The sequence below is a fragment of the Mixophyes fleayi genome, chromosome 1 (assembly GCF_038048845.1).
Source record: "Mixophyes fleayi isolate aMixFle1 chromosome 1, aMixFle1.hap1, whole genome shotgun sequence".
NCBI classification, from domain to species: domain Eukaryota; kingdom Metazoa; phylum Chordata; class Amphibia; order Anura; family Limnodynastidae; genus Mixophyes; species Mixophyes fleayi.
This window is the reverse complement of record NC_134402.1, coordinates 280,431,430-280,454,491: the sequence shown is the minus strand read 5'-3', so window position 1 is coordinate 280,454,491 and position 23,062 is coordinate 280,431,430. Positions and strand designations below refer to the sequence as shown.

At 40.6% G+C, this 23,062-nt stretch overlaps 1 protein-coding gene across 1 annotated transcript in view; it reads left to right on the top strand.

Moving 5' to 3' along the window:
- The window catches only part of LOC142107789 (protein shortage in chiasmata 1 ortholog-like), a 133,715-nt gene that overhangs the window by 30,996 nt on the left and 79,657 nt on the right, over nt 1-23,062 (top strand). Inside the window, exon 5 of the mRNA XM_075191411.1 lies at nt 15,716-16,159. Within this exon, the coding sequence (XP_075047512.1) occupies nt 15,716-16,159 (444 nt within the window). The remainder of the gene's footprint in view (nt 1-15,715; nt 16,160-23,062) is intronic.

The window sequence follows — 23,062 nt, the reverse complement described above, 5'->3', positions numbered from 1 at the left end:
AGAGACTTTCTATATTGGCAGTGTTGTTCAGTCATTTATACATTTATATTGTGCATATTACTGTGGATCAAAGTCAAGGTGCCCGTGTATATATTGTGTTGCAGTCTCTCCCCGTGCACCTCCTCACATATATATTCAGTAGTACAACTTGCTAGTGGCAGACCACTGACTCCTGTTTACAGTTTCACCTGTTCCAGTATCCTCTCACATAGCAGTGGTACAGCTTGCTAACGCAGACCACTGACTCCCCGGATACCTCCACTTGGATTCCATTCCTTCACTCGGACAGCGGTGCAACTTGCTATCCGCAGACCGCTGACTCTCATCACCTCCTCGTTTCTGTTGGACATTCCTCCTCACTATAGCAGTGGTACAACTTGCTACCGCAGACCACTGACTACCTTCACGTGTCCTTTGTCCATACAGTTCCTCGTGTATTACTACCTCCATATTGCCAGTGCTGCTAGTCATAGACTTTCCTGAGCATCTCATCATCTGCTATTTCCTGTTCCGTGATCACCCTGCTACCAGAGTACCATATTACCACCTATACTGCTCTGGTAAGCCTATCACCTGGTGATCCCTGGGTAAAGACTCCTAGTGCCCGTGACATGCAGGAGGCAATGGCTTCCTTGAAGTGTGTAAATAATTAATTAATTTTTAATTGTGTATACTTTTTATTAAGTTTGTCTGTTAGCGCCAGTGATTTTTTCCTTTTTTGGAAAGATTTATGAAAATTGTGTACCTCATGATCTGATTATTGAGTCAGACAAATTAGGAATAGATCTTAATTATTAAAATAAATGGGGACAGAAATCCGGGAGAGCAAACAGATATACTTTATCGCCTGACCTTAAGAATTTTTGACACTTCAGCATATGTTTTGTGATGAATAGAGGTCTTAAGGTAATCATGTGTCTCCTTCCAGTTGTCTTGGAGTTCAAAGATGGTGGTATCCACAACAGGAAATCAAGAAGGAAAGGAAACTGTCAATTGCAGTTTAGGATGGGTACAAGAAACAATAAAAAATTGTGTTTTGTTAGTAGATGTGTGAACATGATTATTAAGTGTAAACTCTTCCATGGAAGTAAATCTGTCCAGTCTTCTTTATGATCAGAGACATATGTCCAGAGGTAGTAGTCTATGATCTGAAAAACTCTCTTCTTCTGCTCGTTAGACATGTGGTGGGTGTGATTGAAAAAAGTTCAGTTTAATGTGTGATTGTTTGAATTTATAAACAGAATGTTCCACCCGGGTATATAATAACTTAAGAGGCTGAGTATTGAGATGGAAGACTTCTTTGAGAAAAAAAATCATGAGAAAAGATGCAGATGGTAGTGCACTGAGAGAAATTAAATGATATATCTTAGCTAATGTATCACAACCCAGATGACTGTGAAATATTTAGAGTGCAGAAGATTCATAACAAGATCCATATAAATATAAGTTTACTGCACAGTTGGAACAGAAAGAAGAAGATGACTAATAGAAGCATAACTTAACCCTATTTTGGGCAAAATAAGACTAGCTAAGATTAATCTTATATTTTTTTTAAAAGTTGCAACCATTAAATTCTGTTGATTAATTCCAGAATCTTGGTAAGTCCAGGATAGAATGAAAACTTGAAGTTGGAACCCAAAATAACGGCTTAGTGGTAAAAGCAATAAATGTTTTCCCAGGAGAGATTTTTGTATAGATGGCGGTAGCAAACACAATTTGAGAAAAAGGCTATGATTTTTGATAGTTCTCGTGGATCTGCTTAGTTCAGCAGATCAAAGGATCTGGAGAGAGTATCGCCTATAACATTTTTGGACCCGGAGTGATAGGTGAGGTTGAAGTCAAATGAGAAAAGGGGCTAATAGTCCTTACAAGGATTTGCCAGAATTATTGCACTGGGTTAGTACTGATTTACTTCATCTGGAAAAGGCATCAACTTCAAAGAAGATATGACAATATCTATTTGTCTAAGCAGAGGTCCTGTAGGAAAAAAACAATTTACAGGAACTGGAAGACAGATACTGCATCTGGAGTCCAAACTTGTCTGAGCAGTAATGGGAGCTGTGATAAATCAATAGTAATTGATGCAGTGTACATAGCAGTTTGCATATTCTAGAATACAGTGGGTAGATTTTAAACCAATGGTCAGTTCAATACGATGGATACTTTCTCAAGGTTAATTTAAAGACATATACAGAAACATTTTATCCCAGGAATGCAGTCCTATATATTGTCCATTTTTAATTAAAGTGTTTTAGAACAAATTTATCATGGGAGCTGTGTGAAGCTAATTCTGATGAGTAAATCAGGATGCCATATGGGTAAAAAATAAACTTATAAAGATATTATTGGCAAAACTGAATGATCAAAATGTTGGAAGACTGCTGGGGCACTGAATGGAGGGCACTGAGCAAGGAGAAGTACCTTGGGCCTTTGTTTAAATTGTGGAAACAAAGGTCATATTCTCTGCTCCTGTTCTAATAAGTTTGGAAAAGGGCAGACCTAGAGAACGAGGAAGAGGTTTGTCTAGGTCTACAGATCATATCTTCCAAAAATGCTCTTTTGTTCCCAGCCTCCATTTCTTTGGGTGCACACTCTATCTTCATATCTACCTTCCTGTACAGTGGTGCCACAGGGAACTTTTTAGACATTGAATTTGCCAGCTCTATGTGAATTACTCCTGTGAAGATTGATCCAATCATTACAGTATGCGGGCTGGTGGTCCATTACTTGGAGGCAAGATTTGCTTTCAAACGCCCCCTTTGCTACTCACTGTTGAGGTCCTGCATTCTGAGTATTTGCCTTTCTTTTTAATAAAGTGTCCTTCTGTTCCTTATTTCTTGGGCATCCCTGGCTCCAGCTTCATAACACAGTCATTAATTGGAACAAATGAGAGATTGTTCAGTGGGCTTCTACTTGCTCATTATAGTGTTTGTCTTTACCCGTTCAGGTGATCCGAACCCTTGCAGGACCAACTACCTCTGCCAGATCATGACTTCCGGGATGTATTTTCCCAAAAAGCTGCTGACACTTTACCTCCTCGTAATTATATTTGTGCCATAAATTTGGTACGTGACTTCAAGTTTTCCAAGGGAATATTGTACTCTCTTTCAATACCTGAAACCCAGACTATGGAAGATTATGTGAAGGAGAACCTCCAGAAGGGTTTCATCAGACCCTCTAAGTCCCCACTGGAAGACGGATTCTTCTTTGTTTCCAAAAAAGATGGTACACTTCGGCTGTAAATTGACTTTCACAGTCTAAATAAAATCACCATAAAAAACACCTATCCACTTCCACTCATATCTGTTCTATTCTATCAGCTCCGGGGCTACTGTGTTTACTAAACTTGATCTGCGTGGGGAATCTAATCTCGTACGCATCCGTAAAGGTGACAAATGAAAGACTGTCTTCAACACACACTCCGGTCATTATGAGTATCTGGTAATGCCATTCGGCCTATGTAATGCTTCCGCGGTATTCCAAGATCTGATCAATTATGTCCTCTGTGAATTTCTAGGTCATTTCGTAGTAATATACTTGGACAACATCCTAATTTATTCTCCATCTCTCAAGCAGCATCGTCTCCATATTAAGCAAGATCTCTTAAAATTTAGGGAAAACCAACTTTTCGCTAAAATGGAGAGATGTGAATTTGAAGTCCAAAAGGTGTCGTTTGGATACATGAGTTCCTCCTCTTGGTTTTCCCTGGAGCCTAGTAAGGTTCATGCATTAGTGGATAGTGGAGTGGGTGCGGCCAGCCAATCTTTAGGCCACACACAGGTTTTTGGGTTTCACAAATTATTATCGAAGATTTATTCATGATTTTTCAGATTTGGTAGCACCAATAACTGCCCTGACCCGCAAGGGAGCTGATACCATTAGTTGGACTTCCGATGCAATTAACTACTTTGAGGCCCTGAAAGCTGCATTCATTTCTGCCCCTATCCTAAGACACCATAATCCGCATCTATCTTTTTTGGTGGCAGTACATGGCTCCGATATAGGTGCGGGAGCAATATTGTCTCAGAAAGACCCTCGTGTCCATAAACTGCATTCGTATGCCTGTTTCTCCCGGAAATTCTCTAGTGCCGAGTCTAATAATGATGTGGGCAACCGTGATCTCTTAGCCAGAAAATCGACATTTGAAGAATAGCGACATTAGCTGGAAAGAGCAAAACCTACAATCTCTGTCATTACAGATCACAAAAACCTGTTTATTGAATCTGCTAAACGTCTGAATCCCAGACAGGCTCGCTGAACCTTGTTCTTTACTTGCTTCAGATCTTTCATCTCCTGTCGGCCAGGTACTAAAAACATCAAGGTCGATGCGCTTTCCCAGAGTTTCATCTTGTCACGGTCCAGAGACTGGATAGGAGCCCAGAGGCAGGGAGGAAGTCTGGCCAACAAGAGATTAGAATATAAGAATAGTCAAATGTAGCAGGGTACGGTACACAGAGAGGCAGTGAGGTCCAATGGTTAGGGAAGAGGCAAAGTCGAGGGCTAGCTGAGGTCGTACATGAGTAGTAGATGTCTGCAGGTAAGAAAAGCAACAGGAACAGGAGCTAGATCACAGGCAAGGAGCACAATAATCAGGCACTCGAGAAAGGAACTGGCCAGGCTTTTATAGGAAGTCAGGTGGTGAACCTAAGGCATGCTAGAGCATCAGGGGATCACTAGAACTGATCTGGAACACAGGATAAAGGCAAGGAACTGTCCAGCAGCCAGAATAGCTCAGTCAGTAGAGCAGCAGTCCACAGAGGCAGAATCCCTGTGTTCGAATTCTGATAATATACTCCTCCTTCCAGTAGGTCCTCTCGACGTTTCAGGAGCGGGTTTGTTAGGATGTCTCTGGTGAAATAGTCTGGTTACTCTGGGAGCATGGACATTTTCTGCAGGCTCCCATGGATTTTCTTCTGCACCATATCCCCTCCATTTCACCAAATATTGTAACCTATTTCTGTGGATTTTGGAGTCCAGGATCTCTTTAACAATAAATTCTTGTTCCTCTTTCACCATGACTGGTTGTGGTGGGGTCGAAATCCGGCCAGGGAAGGGGTTGTCTTGAAATGGTTTGAGCAGGGAATCATGGAATACCGGATGTATTTTCATAGATGCTGGACGTTCTAAGCGGAAGGCAACTTGACCAATTTGGGTTAGGATTTGAAATGGCCCAATAAACTTTTGACCCAATTTTGATGAGGGTATCCACTGTTTAAGATTTTTAGCAGATAGCCAGACTTTGTCTTCAATAAGACAATTGGGTACATCTCTACGGTATCTGTTGGCAGCATATGTGTAATGTTCCTGGGCTTCTCTCAAATTTTCAATAAGCCTCTTTTGAAGTTCTTGTAAAGTTGTGATTCTTTCAGTCACCGTTGGAATTGATGTGGAAACTGGGAGATTTGGAATAAACGTTGTATGGAGTCCAAAAGTTGGGAAAGAATGGCATCTGTGAAATTGAACTGTGTTCAGAGTTATTGTAAGAAAATTCAGCAGTGGGTAGAAAATTCAACCAATCATCTTGTAGGTAACTAATAAAACATCTTAAATATTGTTCAAGTGTCTGATTAGTACTTTCAGTCTGTCCATTAGACTGTGAGTGAAAAGTCGAGGACGGATTACCCAAGGCAGTGCAAAAACTCTTCCAGAGCTTAGCAGTGAACTGAATACCTCGATCAGAGACTGTCATCAGGGATGTCATGAAGCCTGAATATTTCCTGAATTAAAAGCTCTGCAGTCTGTTCAGCAGTGGATACTCCTTTAACAGGGATAAAATGTGCCATTTTAATTAAACAGTCCACTACCACAAGAATTGTTGTCATCCCTTTCAAAGGAGGTAGATCAACTATGAAATCCATAGAGATAGAGCTCCAGGGAAGAGATGGAATGGGAAGAAGTTGTAGAAAACCTAGTGGTGAGGTGCGAGGAGTCTTGTTTCGGGCACATGTTAGACATGATAAAACATATTTTTTAACATCGCTTTTAAAATTTGGCCACCAAAAGAAACGTGCCAACAATTCTTGACTCCTGTATATTCCTAAATGTCCAGCATATTTGGAATTTCAATACTTCAACTCGTACTGACTCGGTACATAAAGGTGATGAAGCTGAGTCCAGTAGCCATTATGAAAAGTTAAATTAACATCTGAAGAAGGACTTCTGAATAAAGGATCAGCGTCATAACCATTCTTCAAAAGAGAAAGCAAATCTGTAGAAACAGTTGCCCCTAAAAAGTTGTGCTCAGGTAGAATAGTCTTTCCAGAATTTTCTTCTAGATGAGGCTCGGAGAACATTCTTGAGAGTGCATCTGCTTTGCCATTTCTGGAACCCAGTCGGTAAGAAATTATGAAGTTAAAGCGAGAGAAGAATAAAGTCCATCTGGCCGGTCTAGGAGACAATTGTTTAGCCGTGCGTAAATATTCAAGATTTCTGTGATCAGTAAGAACTGTCAGGGGGTGGATAGAACCCTAAAGAAGGTGTCTCCATACTGAAAAAGCACACTTAATGACCAGTAATTCCTTGTTTCCAATATCATAGTTTTTATCAGCTGATGTCATCTGGCGAGAAAAATAAGAACAAGGATGCAATAATACATCTTCTCACCGACACATTGAGAAAGAATTGCTCCCACTGTAGAAACAGAGGCATCAACTTCAACAATAAAGGGTAATTCTGGATTTGGATGTATCAGGATTGGTGCTGATGACCATTCAAAAGGAACGCCCTTCTTGATAAGTTGTGTAATAGGAGAAATGATTGCAGAAAAATTCCTTATGAATTTGCGGTAGAAATTGGAAAAACCAATAAACCGTTGTACTTGCTTTTCGTTCTTAGGTGCAGGTCAGTTAATGACTGCATCAATCTTACTGGGATCCATGCTCAGGCCATCAGGGGAAATTATGTATCCTAACATTTGAATCTGGCTTGTTCAAATTCATACTTTTCCAATTTGATATACAATTGGTTCCTTCAAAGTCTTTTGAGTACAGTACAGGCATGTTTGCGATGTTTCTCCAGATTATCACAGAATATAAGAATCTCATCCAGATAGGCAACAACAAATTGATCTAATAAGTCTCTTAAGACATCATTGATGAAATGCTGAAAACTCCAGGGGCATTACATAGGCCAAAAGGCATGACCAAAGACTCAAAATGTCCATATCTGAAGGCGGTTTTCCACTCATCCCTAGGTCGAATACGAACAAGATTGTATGCCGCACGTAAATCAAGCTTTATAGAGATCTTTGCCCTCTGTAGCCTCTCCAGCAATCCAGGAATTAAGGCTAGTGGATAACGATTTTTGACTGTACTCTTATTGAGCTCCCTATAATCGATACAGGGATGTAAGGTAGAATCTTTTTTTTCAACAAAAAATAAGGTGGCACCAGCAGGAGAAGTAGAATGGCGAATGAAGCCTTTGTTTAAGTTTTCATCCAGAAATTCCCGGAGGAATTTTAACTCTTGTTCGGATATAAAATAAAGTTGCCCTAAAGGTATTGATGGTCCTGGTAACAGCTCAATGGGACAGTCATAAGGGTGATGAAAAGGTAATATATCTGCATTCTTTTTATCACAGACATCTGAATATTCACTGTATTGCGGAGGTAATTTCAAATCTTTAGAAGGAAATTCGAATGCCTGCAGACAACACAGTTCTAGATAGCCAATTTTGTTTGCAATGCTCAGAAGGAAAGGATATAATGCGAGTATCCCAGTTGACAGAAGGATTATGGAAGCCAGGGGCTTCCCAGTATTATGGAAAATGTAGGTGAAGCAATCAAATGAAAGCTTATAGCCTCCTGATGCCCTGGTTCGATAGTCATTTGTAGTTGGATTGTTACTTGAGTTACTGGGCCAGAAGACAAAGGGGATCCATCTACAGTCTCCAAATTTACAGGAGCTTATTTACTCTTTGATTCAATACAGTTTTCCTGTGCAAAGGTGATATCCATAAATTTTCCACCAGCACCCAAGTCAAGCATAGCCACAGTGCCAATTAGAAGAGACCCAAAAGAAAGCGTTATTGGTAGAACAAAATGTGATTGCTGTGACAGAGGATCTTCTTTTTCATGAGCCAAGGAATTTAGTGATTGCGAGATGGAAATGGATTGACTGGACTCTTTGGAGTCCATTTGCTTAAAGTCAGTCATAGCGATGGTCTCGCGAATCTTATTTGGGCAAGCGAAGGCATAACGTCCTTGATCACCACAATATAAACAAAGATTCTCATCCCATATTCTCTGTTTCTCATTAAAACTGAGTGGTTTCCTAATTACATAAATTTGCATTTGTTGGGGTGAGATGTTAGGATTGTCCTATGGTGCAGCTTTGAACACTGTAGGCATTTTAAACTGATGCAAATTACTCTCATTAAAACTGATTGGTTTCCTAATTACATCAATTTGCATTTGTTCCGGTGAGACATTAGGATTTCTGATGGGGCAGCTTTGAACACTGTAGGTCTATTAAAATGATGCAAATTACTGCCCACACCAAACACTCCTAATCTTTAATTTTTCCTCTCACTTAACCTTTGATCAATCCGAATGCACAGTTGGATAAAATCATCCAGATCATGAGGGGTCTCTACTATGGCCAGTTCATCCTTTACTTGCTCAGAAAGGCCGTGACGGAACTGGCTTTTGTTTGCAGAATCATTCCATGTGGTTTCTGCAACCAAGCATCGGAATTCGGCCACAGAGCGTCTTCCTTGTCGCAGTCTATGGAGTTTAGCTACAGCCAGGGCTGCCAAGAGGAATTCAGGGCCCCGGTTCAACAAATTCATGGGGCCCCCCTTATAGTCAAGTATTTCAGAGGTGGGGTCATGCATTTGGGGGCGTGGCAAATGCGCCTTTGCGGCGTCGCTAACACATCAAAATCACTAAGCTCTGAATTTGCCGTAGCATCACATATGTCCAAGCACTCCTGACTTTCAGGACATCTAGCACCACAGTGTAGTATAGAAAGAATGCAATGTGTACACAAAGAGTTTCAGTCTTGGCCTGCACCTTACATTGGGCAGAACACTCACCAAAAATTGGCATTGTCCCTGCTAGAATCTCAACATTTCACATACTGTCCTGCTCTCTCCTACCTGTTCTTCTCACTTTCACCACCTGTGGCTGCAGGTTTCTTTAGTTGCGGCTTGTCTGGATCCTTGAAGGCTGGGGGCCCTATTTGGAAAAAAATGGCTACATTTAGATAATTCCAAACAACCCTGGCGTTAAATCAATACCACCCACGATTAATAATTAGACCTTCCTCCAGCTCCAATATTACAATAATGTGCCCCTTCATCATCGCCATGCCTTATGATCACACTGCTTCTCCATGCTGCTTTTACCCCTTCACCTGACTCCCCTCCATCACACTATACTATGCTGCTTCTCCCCCTTTTTCAATCCCACTGTGCCATGCCTCCCCCCCTTTTTAACTCCACAGTGCAATGCTGCCCCCCGTTTTAAACCCCTCTGTGCCATGCCCCCCCTCGTTTTTTAACCCCACTGTGCCATGCCCCCTCCCATTTTTTAACCCCTCTGTGTCATGCTGCCCCCCCCCATTCTTGACCCCTCTGTGCCATGCCCCCCCCCCCGCTTTTTTAACCCCTCTGTGCCATGCCCCTCTCATTTTTTAACCCCTCTGTGCCATTATTATTATTATCCTTTATTTGTTAGGCGCCACAAGAGTTCCGCAGCGCCGTACAATGCACAAACAATAGACAGTAAAGGGTAAAATATTACTGAGCAGTAAACAAAAATACCAAAACTTCGGAAGCTCCAAGCAGGCTAATGCAGAAAAGACGGAGCAGAAGAATAGGTAAGGACACAGGAGGGAAGAGGGCCCTGCTCAAATGAGCTTACATCCTAAGGGAGGGTGAACAAAACTCAGGTACAAAGGGGGCCAGTTGATGTAAAGGAGAGAAGAGGGGACGGGAGGAGGGAGGGGAGAGCGGGTTAGGAGGAAGGATGGTAGGCTTTGAGGAGCAGGTGGGTTTTTAGTGCCCGTTTGAAGGAGCTTAGAGTGGGAGAGAGACGGACGGAGCGAGGGAGGTCATTCCAGTGAAGAGGGGCTGCTCGGGAGAAGTCTTGGATTCTGGAGTGGGAAGAGGTGCCATGCCCCCTCCCTCATTTTTTAACCCATCTGCGCCATACCCCCCTCGTTTTTTTAACCCCTTTGTGCCATGCCCCCCCTAATTTTTTAACCCCTCTGTGCCATGCCCCCCCCCCCAGTTTTCCTCCCTTTACTTAACTTTTCCTTTTCTTCTCTCTTCTTTCTTGGTCCTCTATGCTCCTCTCTGCTCCATTCAGACTGAATACTGGGCGTGACATGATGACGTCACTCTGGCATTCAGTCTGAATGGAGCAGAGAGGAAGGACGCCGGCGCCGCGATCACGTGTGTATGTTTATTTTTTTAACTACTCTGCTTCCCCCACCAACAACCGAAGCCAACCCCCCCCCCCGCCCCCCGCCGCAAAAGAAAAAAAACAAAAAACAACAAAAGAAATTTTGTTTTGAAAAAAAAAGAATTAAAAAAAAATAATTGTTGGTGCGAGGGCACGGGCCGGGCCCCCTGGCATGCCCGGGCCCGGGTAATTAGTACTCGCCCCCCCCCCTCTCTCGGCGGCCCTGACGCATTGATAAGGATCATCAATGACTTGACCCATAGCAGTCGTAAAAGGTTCCATATCTTCCAGAATAGCACTGTCTTGCTCAATATAAAGAGAGACCCAGGCTAGGGCTTCCCCTATCAGGAGATTAGTTATAAAGATCGCCACTGAATTTTGTAGGCAATGGTGGACACGAAATTTGTGTAGCATTGGCGTCATAATGTTTTAATTCTTTCTGCATTTGAGCTATTCGTTCCTGCTGAGCTTTAACAAGGGTTTCCAGTTGTCTCATCTTGTTCTGAGAAACACAGGCAAACTCTTGCAACTCCTTTATTTGTTTTTTTTCAGAGTATTTAGCGCAGCTACTCCCGCGGGATCCATTTTTGGGCCTGATGGGTCTGGCTTTTTATCCGGAATATTAGCCTCAAACAACCCTGCAAAAAGCTTGGACCTAGGTTCATTGGACCTTTATTATTTATTATTAAAAAGGTTAATTCTGTTGCCTTTAGGCTGAAATTTCCATCTTCATTAAAAATTCTGAATACATTCCATTGTTCTCTCTTGAAACCTGTTGCTCTAAGTTCAGGTCCCATGAGCCACGAAAACCTCGATCAGTTCAGGTACATGGATCTTATGAATATGTTGTGGAAAAGTTTCTTGATTCTGAGAAGGTGCAAGAACAAATCCATTTCCTAGTTCACTGAGCTATGGCCCAGAAGAACGTTCTTGGGTTCCTCAGAGATACCTGCACACTGATAAACTCCTCAAGGAATTCTTTAAACAATTCCCTGGAAAACCAGGATGTCGGGGTTCCTTGACCCCTCCTAAAGGGTGGGGGGTATTGTTACGAGCCACTGCAGCTTGGCATCACCGCGACTCGCTCCAGGGCCCCTTAGACGTGTCTTGGTCATCGTCATGACAACCAGAGCGTCACTTACGGTTTTCACCCCTGGCCGTCACCATGGCAATGGCCGGGACGCTCTTCTTATTACTGCTGTGACCCGGCCAGCTGGCAGCCAGGCGCGTGCGCTATACTAGTTATTAATTAGTCTCCTGCTGGGGACAATTCTCCCTCTAGTGCCTCCCAGTTTTTCATAGGACCTTCCATGTATTAAAGGCAGGGAGGACTTATCCTCCCTGCCAATTATAGTGTCTGTTGCCTCTTTGTTGCTGACCTGCTGTTTCCCTGCTGTACTTGTTTCCTGACATTCTGATTGATTCCTTATTATGACGTCTGCCTGGGTTTTGGATATCGCTTCTGTGTCTAAGACTCTGACCTCTGTCTGGATTTTTGGATAGTGCTTCTTTGCCTGTGACCCTGATTTCTGCCTGAACTTTAGACCAGTCTGTTTGCTGCCAGCCCTGACCTTCGTCCTGTTGTCTGAACCTTCCTCTGGTCACGGCTCTGCAACCCAAGTCCGTTCCCAGTCTCCTCCTCCAGTCTTCCAGCTACTTTGTTCTTAACTGCGATTATCCTGATAAGCCTCTACTACTATAGAGATAAGTCCTGGGGGCATCATAGTACCGGTCAACGTCCATATTTCTATGGGAAAGGCAGCTGCTAAAGGTGAAGACCTCTACTAGCTCGGTTCTACAGGCTTATCAGTAGCTGCGTTCCTAACAATAATATATAAAGTATATGCCTTTGTCATAAACCTCAGAGTTATTACATAAATCAAATCATGTATAAAATTCGCCAAGCTCCAAGGATAAAATAAGTGAATTCCATAACATATTTAATGTCCTAAATCTAAATTGACTCTCTTGTCAAAGACATCAACCATAAAATTATCAAACAAATAATCTAACACGCTACAAGCTATTTTCAGAGAAATGTTTATGCTGAGTATATTTTTGTCATTGCGGCAATTACAGTTTGAAAGTGGTTTAGAGAATATGTCACCTATTTGCACAGTAGTTGCAAGAGTTAGTATAGTTATCCTGTTTTCCCCGTTTTATTAAAATGCTTATATATAGGAGACAGGGAGCGATTTCCTCTCTCTTAATTTATTTAAACTTCTCAGGTTTCTAGAGTAATGTAGTAGGAAAATTTATGTTAAGCGCATAGTTTTCTAGAGATCGATATCAAGAAGAATACCTACATTAAATCATCATCCAAGTGATACTTTTATTTCATTATTGAGAAGATGGTTTAGCCACTGGAACAGTTTTATTATATTAGAACAGGACTTAATATTATATATATTATATATAAATTACATAGTCCACTTACAAATGTGTACACTCAGCATACAGTTTTAATACTCGTACACTATCAGATTTTATGCTTTGCTGGATTATCATTGTATATAGTGATTAATACATTTTTCTTAATGTAATTTAAAAAAGGTTACATTTTATTTAATTTTGGTGCAGAATAATAATTGGTAGCATAGCCTAAATACCATTTGTTGCTGCTGGTCTAATGTGTTAGTTAATTATCTATTTACAAGTGTAACCCAGCTATATTTCAACAAAATCACCTTCCCATTCATACCCCAACTTTCTTTCCTGTGACCCTATAATAAAAGGGGTCTTGTTTATTTTTGTCAGGGATGGGATACTCTCTCTTAATTAGAGATGAAGAGGAGATCAGGGAATTCCTGACTCGAGTACCACACAGGGGCATAGTTTGGTATTTGTAAAACATATAGCAAGTTTTGTAAGGGTCCTCATGTACCACCCAATGGTGAAAAATTCACATATAGACATAGAGCTTTGGCAGGAAAGGTTAACCCTCCTCAGCTGAGGGCCCCATAGCAGCTGCACCCATGGTAGTTACGCCCTTTAACTACACATCTACAGCAAATATCCCATTTTTGATCAGTATTTATCACAAAGTTCCTTCAACATTAAGTTTATTTTTATATTAACAGCATCTGTTCCAAACTATCTATCTCATATTTAATTATCTTCTAAAGAATACAATTTCTCCCCAAAAAATACATTGAATTGATAAATTAATTCACTTTTAATAAATATCTGAATATAAAATGAAGCAATATGTTGGTCTACTAAAGCATTTGTAAAGAAAATCAAATACAAGATTACATATAAAACAGAATGTTAAGAGTATCAGCTCAAAACAACACCTCGCCTGCAAGCAATGAATCTGTGATAGGGCAGATAAATTATCAAAAGATACATCCCAATAAACCAACATTAAGGGGGGAATTCATTTGTACCTATATAAATAATATATTTTACTCTTTGCCTCTCTATACTTCTTACAAGCTCATTTCCAAAACCTCAGTGAATTGGTAAACACAACATAACAAAATGAAACATTAAAAAAAAAAAATCTTGTTTAATTAAATCTTTAGCACGCGAAATAAACTGTTTTTGCACAGTGAAGTGTACCAGTGTTAGAGCCTATATGCTTATGGTTATGCTTATGGTTGTTATCAAATACATATAATTGTATCCACTGAGAAATGGAAACAAATAATGCTCATTTGTCTCCTTACACAGGAACCAAAAGGAAATGTATAAAGGCAAGCATTGTTACAATGGCTCTTTGTACAGCTTTAAGTAATCTATCTTTGTTCTATTAACAATGAAGGCTGTAGATTGTTCCTACATTACTTTCATAGGTCATGAAATTTTCATTCCACATTTCTCATAGCTGCTGAGAACTGCAAAAAAAGCTGCTATCTGTACTTTTAATGCAAAGGTTAATTTTACTAAATGTAACCTCCTGTTTTACTCCAGCTAAAACACTGAGATTAATATGTGTTTGTTTTACTATTGTGGAACAAGTCCCAGCAAGTGTTATTAATGTATGTGTTTTAAGTGGCTTATTAAATATTGTATATATTTCTATACTGCACCATGTGGTCACTGCATTGATTTTAAGACTCCTTTTGGTTTATGCAGTACGGCCTTGGTTGAAGACTCCTGAAACCTAGCTTTCATTATTTAATCTGTGCAATATGTCATATTATGTTTCATGTAACATACTATGTGCTCTATTATGCTCTTTCCTTTTATAATTCAAATAGATGTCTTTGTGAACTCTCCCCAAAACTCCTTTCAGCAATTTATTGAACATAAAAGTCTTCTTTCCAAATGTAGTCTAAGTGGTAATCTTCACCTGTGACAAAAATCTAAAAACACCAATACAGGCCAATTCTTATAGTAGAACCAGTCCGGTAGGTACTAGACTGGTTCTGGTTAAAACTTGTGCTGGGGACCCAATGTAAGGGATTCAAAGCAGGTGTGGCTGGAGGGCACACAGTTTTTCAAAACATATATTTTAAAAAAATACAATATATGGCAAGTTATCTTTATCGTTGTGTAAACTTGCCACAAGCTTTATGGATGTGAAGAAGGTAGGCCTCCTAAGAGGCATATCTTAAAGATACTCTAAATAACACACATCTCTAAGGGACATACATGTATCTTGGGCAATTTGGGTGCAATTTTGGTGTATGCTCAGTGCATCAGAGCACATTTTTATGTGGTGCAAGTAGCCTTACAGCTAACTCTGAATCAAACCCTATGTTTACTCATTTGTGTCCCTATTTAATGAATTAATAAAGACGTAGATATTTTAATATTTGAGTAAAGCTGTAGTCGTGATGGTCATTTACATGGCTTTCTGTGTCGTTGTAAACTCTCCCCAAAACTCGTTTCAGCACTTTATTGAACATAAAAATCTTCTTTCCAGATGTAGGGCGTGATTCATTAAGGATCTTATCTTAAGAAACTTCTTATTTCTGCCTCCTGGCAAAACCATGTTACAATGCAAGGGGTGCAAATTAGTATTCTGTTTTGCACATAAGTTAAATACTGACTGCTTTTTCATGTAGCACACAAAAGATACAAAGTTTCTTAAGTTAAGATCCTTAATGAATCAGGCCCGTAGTCTAAGTGGTAATCTTCACCTACGACAAAAATCTAAAAACTTCTGTGTAGGTTTCTTCTCTGATCTATTTCTGAATAAATCAATAAGCACACGTTTTTCTCTGGGTACTGGTCCTCTGTGCTGCATGGGTTTCTATTGTATGGCTATACCATTAAGTTCAACAAGTACATTAGGTACATAGTAGACATAGCAGATTAATCTTTGTCATACTCCAATTTATAATGATCTTTTTTTTCCAGGGATATTGGAACAAAAGGTATCCCCTATGAAACAGAAAGCCAGTTTTCACAATCATGAAGAACAATCTCATGACTCTTCTCCTTCTAAAATAATCGTCATACATCCTCCTATACAGGGGAATGTCAATGTGCCTTTTGCAGATTCCTTTTATACTGCAGATAATGCACACTTGGTTACACATGAGAATGAAAAAGTTCAATCAGATGTATTTCTACAGAATTTACCATCAACCACAACAGTATTATCAATCAACCATGTGAAGCCAGCAGAAATTAACCTAAGAGACACTTGTATATTACACAAGAGTCTGGACAGTGGCCTTAGAGGACCTGAAAAACAGGCAAATGATGACACCGATCTGCTTTCCAGTTTTATTAGTCTTAGAACCAAGAGCTCATTAGTCCAGGGTGAAAACAAACAGACAGAGAAACCTCCAGTTCAAGGTAATAATATTTACCACATTATGAGATAAATTATAAAAAAAAATTGCATAAAATATGTATTTACATATTGTGCAGCAAAAATGTATGTCTGTGTATGTAAATTTTTGCATATCATTCACCTGAATTTTCCTTCACCTGAAGTGATAGAACGAAGGTGAGTGTTCACGTAATTGTGAAAATTAAACAACAGAAGGTGGCTCAATGAGACACCCTTCTCCTGGAATTCCGATTTCTTGAAACAAAACATAAGGCCTCTCTAGAATCATCTGTCCTTACAGAATTATTTGAAACGAGAGCGGCACTGAACAAATTACTCTGTAATAAGGAGAAGCTTATTTTCCGTAAATGCCGAAACATATATTATCAGTGGGGTGACAAACCGGGCAAACTACTAGCACGAGCATTAAGGAAACAACATGCCCAATTATATACCACATATTAGAACCGACACAGAGAAGCTTAGCCACTCTTTGACAGATATAGCCACGGCATTCCACGATTATTATTCCAGACTTTACAATATATCTCAAGATATACCAGCGCCGGACAGGTCTATTGAAAAGGTATAAATTGCCTCCTACCTAGAAAAATATATTTTCCCCATGATTACAGTGTAAGATGTACAGATGCTGGAGAATCCTTTCTCCCTGGGTGAGTTAGAGGAGGCCATTAATATAAAAGCAATAGTGTAGAAGCGCAAAGAGAGGGGTAACTTTACTGAGTTACACTGAAGATAATAAAGCTAAAAACAGAATAGACGCAAATAAACAAATGAACCACACTGATAATGCAGTGGGTAAATGATTATAGCTTTATAGATGTTGTAGGATATCAATCGGCAGGCATATAGCCAAGGAAGCACTTCAAGTAAAATGCAACCTTACCCTACCGCTGTCCCAGTGTTTCTTTTGGAAATCACTGCTGTGATACCGAGGTGTTTCTTCCTTATAGTAATTGGTGTGCAGCGTATTCCCTGCAGCCAGCGTTCTTAGATGTTGAACTGCACTTGGAACACAAGGCGGAAATGAACGAATGCCAGCGTGGGTCAAACTTGTGCAGTATCGATGTCTTTAAGACCAACGCGTTTCGTCCGTATAACAGACTTTTTCAAATATAATCTTTACTGTGAAGTGGGACTATATTCACTCTATAGCTTCCCATCATTATTAAACAACTTTTTTGACATGCTAAAAATATAAAAAACAACACATCCAGCCTGATCATATAACAACACAGACTGTAATGTATATCCCCCCAAAAAAAGAAACAATATGCAGAATGCAAGAGTGTATGAACATTTTATCAAAGTAGTAAAAGTTAAAAATTATATATTTATAAAAAAATATATATTTATTTATAAAAAAGGGGGGGCACTGGGCAATGATTAGTTAGTAAGGGGTGAGCCTAGATCAAAATCCAGATTCAGTCCTTTTGGTGCAAGACTTTTTAACTGAAAAATCCATTTGGTTTAAATTTTTGAGATATGTTTTATACAGTGTCGGACTGGGGCATGAAGGGCCCAACGGGGGTCTGCAACGCTAGGGGCCCACCAGAGGGGGTGTGACCGCCATCATAGAAGTGAGACCAGACACTAGAGGGGGAGTGGTCAGCCCACGAAGGACAGCTAGCACCATAGTGTAGTATATAAAGAAAGCAGTGTGTATATAAAGAGTACACAGTCTTGACCTGTCACTTAAATTGGGCAGAACAGTCACCAAAAATCAGGATTGTCCCACTAGGCCAGGCTTGGCTAACCTGTGGCACTCCAGGTGTTGTGAAACTACAAGCCCCAGCATGGTTTGCCAACATATAGCAGCCTATTGCTGGAAGGGTATGCTGGGACTTGTAGTTTCACAAGACCTGGAGTGCCACAGGTTAGCCAAGCCTGCACTAGAATCAGAACATTTGACGGACTGTCCTACCTGTTCTTGTTACTTTTAAAGCCTGCGGCTGCTGGTTTAATACTTAGGCCTTCCTCCAGCCCCAACATTAACATAATATTTAATAAACCTATTTCCCTCCCTCCAGACAGCTCCTACAATAAATTAATCGCATTTACGTATAAAAAATATACCTATTTCCCGCAACCACCACTGCCATTAACTAATACATATTCACATTTAATAAATAGACCTCATGCTCCTCAAACTCAGCCCCACATTCAATTAATAGCCCCCAAACCACCCCATCTTAAATTAATAGTCCCCACTATAAAATTAAATTGCCCCACCTTCACCCTACAAACAAAATAGCACCCATTATTTAGCCACCTACCACACACACATTACATTGCCACAAGCCCGCTGTGCCATCACACACACATTACTGTGCCCCTTAATCACCACGCTGTGCCTCCTTATGATCACACTGCACCCTCCATGCTGCTTTTGCCCCCCCCATTCATCACCCTGTGCTATGTTGCTTTGGCCCCCCCTTCATCACCCTGTGTCATGCTGCTTTGGCCCCTTCTTCACACTCTGCCATGCTGCTTTGGCCCCTCTTCACACTCTGTCATGCTGCTTTGGCTCCCCTTCACATTCTGCCATGCTGCTTTGCCCCCCCCTTCACACTCTGCCTTGCTGCTTTGACCCCCCCTTTCACACTCTGCCATGCTGCTTTGGCCCCCCTTTCACACTCTGCCATGCTGCCTGTGCTCCCCCTTCACTGTCTGCCATGCTGCCTGTGCTCACCTCTACACTCTGCTAAACTGCCTGTGCTCCCCCTTCACTCTGCCATGCTTCCCCTTCACTCTGCCATGCTTCTCCTTCACTCTGCCATGCTCCTCCTTCACACTGCCATGCTCCCCCTTCGCTCTGCCATGCTCCCCCTTCGCTCTGCCATGCTCCCCCCTTGCTTCCGTTTCTTCACTTACCTTTTCTATCGGCTTCTTTCTTCTCTTCTTCTTTTCTCTCTTCAGGCTTCTGTCTTCTTGCCTCCTTTCTGCGCCACTCCTCACTGAACGTCGGGCACGATGATGTCACACCCGACATTTAGTGCGGATGGAGCAGAGAGGAGTCGGTTAGCGCCACGGTCACGTGAGTATTTTTTTTTTTAATGTTTTTCACTCCTCCCAACAAAGAAGAGCGGATCGATCAGGGTTGGAGCCTACCGGGGGATAGCCCGGTCCCCCGGTGGCTCAGTCCGACCCTGGTTTTATATAATCTCCTCCCCTCCAGTATTTCGTAAGGTATTGTTGAATACCTGAAAAAATTAAACCTTCAGGGTTTTGGTTGTGAAATTGTAGATAATTATTAGATACACTATGGGTGGTAAGTCCTTTTTTAATATTGTTAATATGTTCTGCTACGCAGACCTTTAGTTTCCTTTTAGTTCGGCCCACATATTGGAGTCCACATGGGCAATCCAACATGTATATAGCACCCTCTGTGTTTGTTACGAGCCGTGGCGGTTCCAAGTCGCTACAGCACACTATTTCCTCTCAGACGCGTCCCGGCCGCCGTCATGTCGACTGGGGCATCACTTCTGGTTTCTGTCCCGGCCATCACCATGGCAACGGCCGGGGCTCTCTGCACATACCACCGCGACCTGGGCAGCTGGGCGCGTGCACAATATAGGACCAATTAGTCTCCAGTTGGAGCTAATTGTCCTCCTGTGTCCCTCAAGGTTCTATTGACTCTTAGTTGTATTTAAGGCATGGAGGGCTTAGCCTCCCTGCCGGTTATAGCCCACAGTTCCTGGCTGCTGATCTACTCTGTATTCTGCTCCTGTACAATTTGGATTGACTCTTCTGTGCATGACCCCTGGCTTGCTTACTGGACTCTGTTTGATTGCTCGTGACCCTGACCTCTGCCTGTTCTCCGGATATTCTGTTTTACTGCTGGCCCTGATCCCTGCCTGGACCTCACTCTGCTGCCTGCTTTTGCCCTTTGACCTTGGTCTGTTCTGGACTATGCTATCTTCTGCCATCAGGCCCTCGCCTGCACTACGGTAAATATATAACCTCTTACTACTCTGAGTTTAAGACCTGGGGGCATCTGAGTACCTGTGAGTGTGTTCAGCTCTACTGGAAAGACGTCTGCTGTAGGTGAAGACCTTTTCTGCCTGTTCTACAAGTTTATGACATTTGCCATTAGTCCTAACAGTGTTGCAATCCATGTGGGTATGTAGAATGATTCTTGATTAACCTTTGATGTAATTTTCGTAAGAGGTTTAGTGGTGGGTTTACATTTGTTACTGCATCCCACACAGTTGTTACAATAGAAAAACCCTTTATTATGGTTTTCCATTTTTTCTTTGAATGTAGGTACTAGTAAGAAGATTCTGAAGATTTCTTTCTTTCCTATATAAAATTTTCGGGTTTTCTGGTATAATGGAATCAATTTCTTTATCTTCAAGATAAGCCAATGTTGTTTAATCAACATATCTAATGGCTTAGTGTTGCTATTATACTTGGTGATAAATAATGTTTCCATTTTGGGTGGGTGTATGGATTGTTTGTATTTTAAAAGATCTTTCTGGTCTTGTAACTTCACCTTTTCTAGGGCTTCTTGTACCACTTTTCTATTATATTTCCTTTCCAGAAATCTTTCTTTCAATTCTTCACTTTGTCTTAGAAAGGTATCCCTTTGAGTACAGTTACGTTGGAGTCTTATCTATATATCTTTGACACATAATAAGATGTTTTGAAAAGGGGTTGTTATTCCAGATGGTATGATCTTCCCATTTGGTGATGAATAAATTTGCATAACTGGGAGCGAAACGTGTTCTCATGTTGGTACCTTTCAGTTGTTTGTAAAAATCTCCATTAAACCAAAAATAATTATGCTGTAATAGGAATTCAATTCCACTTAAGATTAAGTCAGTTTGCTCGTTCTCTAGATCCGATTTGGTACATAAATAATGGTATGTATGAGCACATCTGTCTGCATGGTCTATAATTGTGTACAGTGACTTCACGTCACAGGTCACCAGTATAAATGAGCTTTGCCTTGTAACTTGATTGAGCAGTTGTAGAATACTGGTGGTGTCTCTCGAGCAGCTACACTGTGTGATAACTGTTGCTTGTACGAATGTATCTATGTAGCCTGATATGTTATTGATTGAATTCCAGATATGATAGGGCGACCGGGAGGATTCTGAATGGATTTATGTATTTTCGGCAGATGGTAAAATACTGAAATTTTTTAATTATTTATAAATAGATAATTATATTCTTTTTTCTTCACAATGCCCAAACTTAGGCCTTCATCTAAAGATATTGTAGTTTTCTTTTGAATCTTTCAGTAGGATTCTCTTGGAGTTTTTCATACGTTAAGTTATCTGATAACAGTCTGATGGCTTTCTCAGTATATTCAGACCTATGCATTATCACAATTCCTCCGCCTTTGTCTGCTATAAAATATTTTTTAACACAAAGTTTACGTACAAATTTATGTACATCTATGTACATTTCAAACTTGTCTGGTTTGGATTAAGTGGCAAACTTGAGCCCTTTGTTTAGTAAGCTTAATTGATTTTCTGTGAGGTTAGTTTTGCTGATATTATATATTTCTTTATATGGAGTTGACAGATTTTCTTTTTAAGTTTCTAGCCTTTCTTTTTCCTCTGTTTGATTGTGTTTCCTTTGTAGTTTTGGGGTTTCCAATGTTTCTGGGGAATCTTCCATCCCAAAATGGAACTCTAAAAAAATTCAGAGGATAGTGTTCTTTTTCTACTGTGTTTTAATTGGGTTCTGTTGCTTTCTATGTTTTGAATTAAACTTTCAGTAGTATTCCGTATTTTCCGTTCCCCGTCATTTAACTTTTGAGTATGATTTTTTTTTTAAGCCAATGATACTTTGTTTTTGTGCTGTGGTGAATAGCTAAATAATTTTTCATTATATCTCAGGTATGCTCTTTGAGGAACTTTTTGGGGTATATTTTGAATCAATGGCGTTTTGGTTTTTGCATAAAAATTTCTAGCTTGATAATTTAATGTCCTATCTCTTGATGCCTGGATTCTGACATTTCTATCTGTCAACTTGGTGTTATTCACATAAGTATGGTTCTGGTTACCCTTGTTTCATATTTCAGAAATTTCTTCCTTATTTTGATCTTCCAAATCCCTGTGGAATTTTACTGTTTTTTTTCCATAATATCATCCTCGATTTTGTTTAGTTTTCCATTAGTGCTAGTTATCAATTTTTTATCTATAGAGGAGGCCATTAAGACTACACATTCCGGGAGGAGTCCAGGTCCTGATGGCCTCACAGTTTCTTACTATAAAAGTTTTAAAGACAGACTGTCCCCACTTATGCTTCAGGCCTTCAGCTCCATCTCTGACCTGTCCAATTTCTCCACACATTCTCATATCACAGTTCTGCAGGAAAAGATCCTACATTATGCTTTAGCTACAGACCCATCTCATTGCTTAATGTGGATACCAGGTGGGCTTTGTTCCAGGCCGCGAGGCTCGGGATAACACCACAAAGATAATCAACCTGGTTCATTATGCATCATCAGTCAATATTCCCTTGATTCAGACACCCAAAAGGCGTTCTATAGAGGGGATTTGGAATTCATGCTGGGCATACTTGGTCATCTGAGATTTGGTCCAGTGGGACTGGAGAGATGACGGGCATTATATACATACCGAGCAAAAGTCAAAGTTAATGGAGAATTCTCTGATTCGCTCGGGATCACGAACGGAATGAGACAAGGATGCCCCCTGTCCCCAATGATTTTCATATTATGCATGGAAGCATTGGCATGGGCTATCAGGGCAATGCCTGACATCTCAGGTCTGCGAATGGGGGACAAAGAATTCAAACTTACGCTATTCGCAGGCGACCTCTTAGCTATCCTCACGAACCCTGTAGTCTCATTCCAAACTTGATGTCCGAATTTCAATTATTTGGAGCCCTCTCTAACTTTAAAATCAATTATACAAAATCAGACGCCCTCA